General features: G+C 43.7%; 1 protein-coding gene across 2 annotated transcripts in view; it reads right to left on the minus strand.

Moving 5' to 3' along the window:
- The window catches only part of BMERB1 (bMERB domain containing 1), a gene marked incomplete at both ends in the record, with an annotated part of 55,196 nt that extends 48,418 nt beyond the window's left edge, over nt 1–6,778 (minus strand). The window contains 4 exons of one of the 2 annotated variants that reach the window (XM_084216358.1): nt 3,266–3,445; nt 3,602–3,631; nt 5,101–5,171; nt 6,478–6,778. In XM_084216358.1, coding sequence (XP_084072484.1) covers nt 3,266–3,445; nt 3,602–3,631; nt 5,101–5,171; nt 6,478–6,778 — 582 coding nt within the window. Of the gene's footprint in view, nt 1–3,265; nt 3,446–3,601; nt 3,632–5,100; nt 5,172–6,477 lie in introns of those variants that run through there. The other variant, XM_084216357.1, reaches the window with a different exon arrangement.
- Between the last annotated feature and the right edge of the window lie 592 nt (nt 6,779–7,370).

The raw sequence follows: 7,370 nt of genomic DNA on the forward strand, positions 1-7,370 counted from the left end.
TTCCTAGAAATAGTCATAAAGCCCTCATGACTGTTTTTCAAAGGGTAGCAGAGAGACATTAGGATAAATCTTGCCCATCTTTTTCTTATTTCTTTTTTTATTCCCCCAGGAAATTAGTGAGTTATTAGAAGAAACAAACAAAAGATTACATATGTGTCAAATAGGGTTGGACTAGATGACCTGGGATGGACATACAGATGTCCTTTCCAACCTCAACCATTCTGTTATCCTGTGAAATTACTCTTCTAAGCCAAAAAGGTATCAAGGAATAATGAAGGCTCTAATATAAGCCCTCAGACTAAACTGTCAGAGGAAGAAAATCTTTAGAAGGTCCATTAATTTATGCACACAGAGAAATTGTCCCAATGCAGCTTCATTATTTTGCATGTTGTGGGTCTGAAATGTTTGCCAGACCAATCAGTGCTCACAATTAAAAGGGAAAAAATACAGATTTTTTCATTTGAAAAGGGATTTGTGTTATTTAGCTGTCAAATGCCTTAAGAGAAATGGAGAAAGTGAAAGGATTATGCAGGATCTAAAGTCTACTGAAATACAGAGTCACAGGCTTCCATTACATGAAAGAATTGTACTTCAAGTAATAAAGGAGGGAGAGAAATCCTGAACTCCCCAGCCAGAGAAACTTGAAGACAAAACAGGATTTAGCTCAAATTCCCAAGCAAAATCTGGTAGCACAAAAGCAACAGCAATAAAGCACAGCTTGTATAAGCTTCTAAGCCATTTAAAATAAAAGATGGATCTTTCATTTATTAGTTAGTTCTGATGAAAAAAGGTATCAGCATTATACAGATTATGAGTTATGAATTCTTGATTCATCTGGAAATTCAGTTTCACCTACCATACCCATGAAGAAATATTTTTTGCTCTGAGTTACAGCAAAATATCACATACTGCTTACAGCAAACCAACAGCATTTCACTCTCCTTGTAATGACATTATTTTCCAGTTCCCTTCTCCAAGTGAGTGCTATTAATCATTAAACACTTAAGGCACAAGGAGAAATAAAAATAAATAGCATCTGTAAAAAAAAAAGTTAAATACTTAATTAGCACACCTTACCTGAAACTTTTAGCTGTTACTAAATAGAACAGACTTTAGAATACCAGCCTGATCCCAAAAATATCAACAGAAAAAAAAACACTACTGAAGTTGCTTCTTTATCCTGAAGACTTTATACACACAAGAACAGTTGAACAGCTATAGCTGTCTGAAGCATCTGTTCTCTCATTTTTTAAATAGACAGACAAAATTCAGTTCGTTCCTCTGTGCATTCCTACTCCTCCTGGGATGTCCAGCATCAGGACTTCACACTTCATGATTCATGCAACAACATCCAGCAGGGGAATTCAACCCACTAAATGTAAGTATCTACAAGGAATTTGACACAGCAGCCACTCCTCTGAGCCTCCAAGTCCCAGAGGGACAGAAAAGGGCCTTCAGGGCACATTTCAACATACACAGTTCAACCAACCAACCAACCAAGCTGGAGATGTCCATGCCAAAGGTGCCAAAAGTCAATTAAAATTAATTCCAGCTTGAGGCTGTAGGCAGGTGGGCTCTTCCACATCTGCCTGTGCAGCTGCAGATGGAATTGCAGTGACTTGTCCATCCTGAGAGGGAAGGCACCTCCTCTCCCTGCCTGCCAGCAGAGCAGGCTGTGGAAGCAGCCCCCTGCCCTCCACCCTCCTCTCACTGCTGCAGTCCTCTGGTCAAAGCAGAGGGCACTTTGCATCACTCTTGAGCACTGGGTTATGCTAAACAAGTTGATTTTACCTGAAATAGATTGGGCACTGCTTGCATGAACCCTTTTCCTTTCTCAGCTAAGCAGCAATGGGCTCCTACAGTGACAAATAATTGTTAGCAATATATTAAGTAGTACAGCTGCTGGCCAAAAGAATGGATATTTATAGCCTAAGCAGGCTTTGTACACTATTTAGACAAGGCTGAGGAATTCAGACATTCCTCAAAGGGGTTTATTATTGTTGTAACAGAGGGATGAGTCTTCTCTTTAGGATCAGACCCATTAAATCAGATACTCTTTCAAGCTTACAATTTAGTAACTTCAAGGCATAAAATCCTATTCTAATATAGCAAGGGCTCCTTTACTGGTCTGATTTGAACATGCTGCAACCATAGAAATTTGCCCAATTCCTGTTTTGAGATAAAAATGCACATTTAAAAAATACCCGTATCCAGACCTGTTCCTCAAGCTGAAAAAGCAAATTCATAATGAATTTTCACTATCTCCTATGTATAATTACCCAGTGTCTTCTATGAATAGGAATGTTTAAAAGCCATTTGAGGAAAGAATGGAAGTTCCTGATACATATATATATATATATATATATATAGCTGGATTCTGCCGCTCCTGCTACCTTCATTCCCATGTTCTTTTTCATTAAAATTTTAATTATACCTTCAGCATGAAGAAACAGCTGAAAATAGAGAAGTCAGGACTCCCATGGCCCTGGAGGAGCAGAGGAAGCAGTGGCTGCACACAGAACCAAAGCTCCCTGCAGTGCTTGGGAGAGTTCCACCATGCAGGGGCTGCTTGACCGACCCCAATGGTCAGTGGGCAGCACCCACCCCAAAGGGCTCAGACCAAAGTAATCTTTATGCTCCCAGCTAAGATAAAACATGTAAAAATATAGTCCAGGTTTGTATATTCCATGAATATACAATACAATAATTCATTTCCTATATAAATTTGTAGAATAATGTAGAATAAAACAAGTTGGCCCCATAGAAATGTGGGCTTTACAAACACAGTACTTTTGTTTCCTCTCAATGAAACAAATTCAATGCTACTTTTTAGATATGGAATCCATTAAATTTTGTTCTGCAAAGTAATCTTGCATTGATAACAATTGTCAAGTGTGACAACTGATGATTTAATGTTCTGCTCTCCTTTTTCTAGCAATTACAAGTTGTTTGAAAATTCAATTACAGTTAATATTTCTCCCCAGTGAGGCAGTCTGACGTGCTGTACAAATGCTTACATTGCCCTGTAAGTCAGTTGTTTCCAGATGAGATGCGCTGACAGCATGAAAATAATTAAATGTCAATATACAACTGGCCTCTTTTATGAAAAATAAACAGGCACAAAGACAAACTGTTCCACTGCTTACACTAACCACCAAATGTTGGAATAACTGCTTATTTTAAACACAACATGAGGCTGCAGTGTAATTTACTGACTTTCACAAACCCAGTTTAGCAATTTAGAATGTCTTCAGAATTAAAGTTCTTATTTGTCTGATGATTCCTCATCTGCATTGACCTTCTCTCCTTGGAGCCACATGAATGCTGACTTGGCTGTGCCATCTCCACTCTGTTGGGAAAAGCAAATGAAGGAAGCCCAGACAAAGCCACAGAGGCCAGTGTAAGCTGTTCTCAGGTGAACTGGGATCAGAATGAAGTTTGACAGCTGTGTGGGAAGGAGAGAGAGCTCAGTTAGTGCTCCAGGCACTGTGACCCACCCAACAACTGCACTGCTCCTCCTGGGGTCAGACACAGCGGGGATGGGAGAGGATCCTGGGTTCTATGGCAGGGAAAGGCTCACAGAGCCACCCTGAGAACTCACCTGCACAAAAGGCCAGTACATCAGTCCTGTCTGAAAGGAAAATGAATCATTTGTTATTATGGATTTCAACCACCAAGATTCATTTTTCCCACATCCAGTGATGACTGAAACGTATTTGAGTAAAGTTAATAAAAGCTGTTCAATTCCAAATGGAGTTGCTTAACCTAGGGTTTGCCATATTAAACTTCTAATCATCTTCATGAGCCTCTATACTCTGAGTTTTTCAAACACCAGTTTTCTAACTCCTTTTAAATACAAAACCCTAAGCACAGTTAATTCTTCACAGACATCTGACACCAGACACAATAAACGCACTTACCAGATGGGTGAACAAATGTTTAAACATGTGAACATTTGTTTCAGCCATTAATGAAAAATACCACTGAACACTATTTATTTCACACTTGCAGTGCTCCTTCCACTTACTCATACACGTAAGGCATATTTAGAAAAATCAATGGATAGTTTACTCATAGAACATAAGGCTGATAGAAACCTTATGTTTTGATAGGCTATAGTGGGCACTGCTTTTAGAATCATCTTCCATAGGAATAAAAATAATCCTTTTCCATCCTACTTATATACTTCTACAATATGAAAAGAAATTCACATTGCAATCACATCTTCTCTTGTTACTTTTTTTTCCCTGATAAGCCATCCATCATTCTTCTTGCATCTGAGAAGCCTTTAACATTCTCAGCTTGCTCAGCTCTGAGGTAGCATGGATAATTTTGTCTTGTGTATGCAGAAATGCAAATCAAAGCCAACTGTTTATAATAAAGCCTTCTTAAAACAAGGAGGCTTAGTTCTGAAAGTGAGAAGATTGTCACTGAAAAGTACAGCCTAAAAATTATTCTCAAAGAAAGTGTTTCTGTAATTAATTATTTTAATAGGTGTACAAGTGTTGTCAATAGTATCAGTAACTAAACACTGGTGTGTGGGTAGTTCTTAAGATAAAAGACAAAAACCCCCTAAATCAATGTTGCATTGTAGGGCTGTGATTCAAACAGAGCTTGGTGCAAGTGTTATGTATATAAACACTGTACATTTAATTTTTTTTAATGGCACAATTTCACCCATTTTTTTAAATGGTATAATTTCACCCATCTGGCAGCACTGCCTGACCCAAACCTTTACTTCACATGACTGCTGGTACTTAAAGCTTCCTAGACATAATCAAATAATGGAGAGAGAGAAAGAGAGAAGAAGAGAAAGAAAAGGAAGGAAGGAAGGAAGGAAGGAAGGAAGGAAGGAAGGAAGGAAGGAAGGAAGGAAGGAAGGAAGGAAGGAAGGAAGGAAGGAAGGAAGGAAGGAAGGAAGGAAGGAAGGAAGGAAGGAAGGAAGGAAGGAAGGAAGGAAGGAAGGAAGGAAGGAAGGAAGGAAGGAAGGAAGGAAGGAAGGAAGGAAGGAAGGAAGGAAGGAAGGAAGGAAGGAAGGAAGGAATATTTATCCTTTTTTGTTGTTGTTTAGCTGTGAGATAAGCAAATTGCTTGCCTCACCTTATATGTATTCCAAAATTTCTTTTTACAGTCTGAAAAGATGTCCTCTTTCCTCTGAAGGATGCTCATACCTAATGGTAAAATATTTACAAGACTCAGAAAAAATGCAACAAAAATGAAATGTTCACATTTTCCAGTGACATCCCAGACCCTTCTCAAAATACATTATAATATCTTTGAAAGAAAAGCTGATATTGCTACACAAATACCATTCTGACTACCTAATAGTGGTACATAAAATCTCCTCATCCATTGACCTGACTCCCAGCACTGACACCCGGGATCAGCTGGGATTTACTGGGTGTACAGCTGTTGTGGCATCTGTTTCTCTGCCATACCACAAACCAGTGGTGGTCTGGTGGAACAGAGAGGATAAAAGCACCTTTTGCACCCACAAGAGAGAGAATAAAGCATTTTGCACATAACAGAGGCTCCTTAGTCCGACTCTGGGATCTTTCCAGGTATTCCCATGCCTTGGGGTTATCAGTATCTCTCAATGGATACATTGTTTTACCTAATTCAGGGACTTTTACTAGCCCTTTTTTGGTCCTTTAGATCATTCTGGTCCTTGGGCAATTCTCAGCTTAAGTTGTGACATAGCTAAGATCTTGAGCAGAAGTATCTGGTGTTTGACTTTTTTTTTTTACTTCATTTCTTTTCAATCACAAATTGAGTATTTTCCCTGTTGGAGTGATAGAATGCAGATGTTCCAATCCCAGACAGAAAGAGGACCTGCCTTAATCTTCTACCACATTAAGTTAAATGAAAGCCTTTAATTACATTCGTTTCACCTATTAATTTTCTTATTCCCTCATGTTTATTTCTGAAATAGATACTAGACTTCTTTAATGTATCTTGTTACTTGTTAGCTTTTGAGATGAGCCATTAGTAGCATGCCTTATTTCTACAGACTCTCACAGCAGAAGCTGGTTCGCAGAACGATGCCATTTCCCGACATCTACACCTGTGTTTTGGAAAATGAGACAGCTGATGCTGAGAACTGAGCACAGCACTTCAAACAGACATGGATGCAGCAATCCGTGCGAGGTGCTCTGCATTCTTTGCTGCTAATTAAAAGCTACGCGCCCGACCGAGCTCAGGGCAGGCCTCCTTTGGTCCAGCACCCCTCCTGGAAAGCTCTGCAGTGCCACGGGCGGTTCAGCGCCCTCGGGCATCCTCGGGGCGAGCTGCCGGGGTCAGCAGAGCCCCGAGCGGCGCTTTGGGGTGCGGCGCTTTTGGGGTGCCGGGCGGGCAGGGGGTCCCCCCACCCGGGCCCTTGGGGTGGATGCCGGTCGGAGGCAGGCGCGGGTCGCGGTGCGGGGACAGGCGGGGGCCGGGGGACGCGCGGCGCTCTGCGGGGCAGCCCCCGGCACTCACCCGTGTAGAAGGCGAGGACGGCGACGGGCGCGCCCAGCAGCTGATCGCAGAGCACCTTGCCCAGCACGGCGGGCGGGCGGCGGCCGGGCAGCGCCCGCTCCAGCGCCCGCAGCCACACGTAGCTGAAGTTGCCGTGGAAGGCCAGGGCCACCAGCGCCACGCGGCGCGTCTGCGCCCAGTCGGGCGGCTGTCCCCGCAGCAGCTGCTGCGCCGCGTCCCCCGCCGCGAACAGCCCCCCGTAGAGCAGCACGTTGCACAGCCAGGGGAAGCGCCGCACCCCGCGCAGCAGCGCCCCGGCCATCGCCCGCCGCCGCTTCCGCCTCTCCTTCCTCCTCCTTCTCCTCCTCCTCCTCCTTCCCACGGCCCGCCCGCCGCCGCCCCGGCCCCGCCATCGCCGCGGCCCCGGAGCGCTCCCTGTGCCGGGGAGGGCCGGCTCCGCACGCCGGGCCCCGGTGGGTGGTGGATGACCCGCGGGTGACGGCAGGGCAGCCGGGCTTTATCCGGCTCGCTTCCCCAGTGCCTGTGTGCTCATCCCAGGATGTGTCCCCTGGGCTTCGGTCTAAGTAGCACTCTGGGGTCACTGTGCAGTAGTGCCGCAACTATTGAGTGACAAATGACCACTAGGCATTGTTTCCTTATTATCTTTTTTGTAATTATTTCCTTGTCGCGTGCTTACATGAGTAGGTTATGGCTTTTTCTTTTCAGTTTTGCCCTTGTTTTGCAGTCTGAGCAGGGCCGACGCACACCTGCTGAGCAGCAGCAGCCCGTGAGGTTCCCCTGCTTTGCCCTCTGCTGCTGAGATAAGGCAAATGGTGTGAGGTTATTGAAGAGACTCGTGTACACAGCTTTGTACACACAGAACCAGTGCCACAAAGCGGATCTGAAGTCCACGT

The sequence above is a fragment of the Fringilla coelebs genome (assembly GCF_963513975.1).
Source record: "Fringilla coelebs genome assembly, chromosome: 16".
Lineage (NCBI taxonomy): Eukaryota > Metazoa > Chordata > Aves > Passeriformes > Fringillidae > Fringilla > Fringilla coelebs.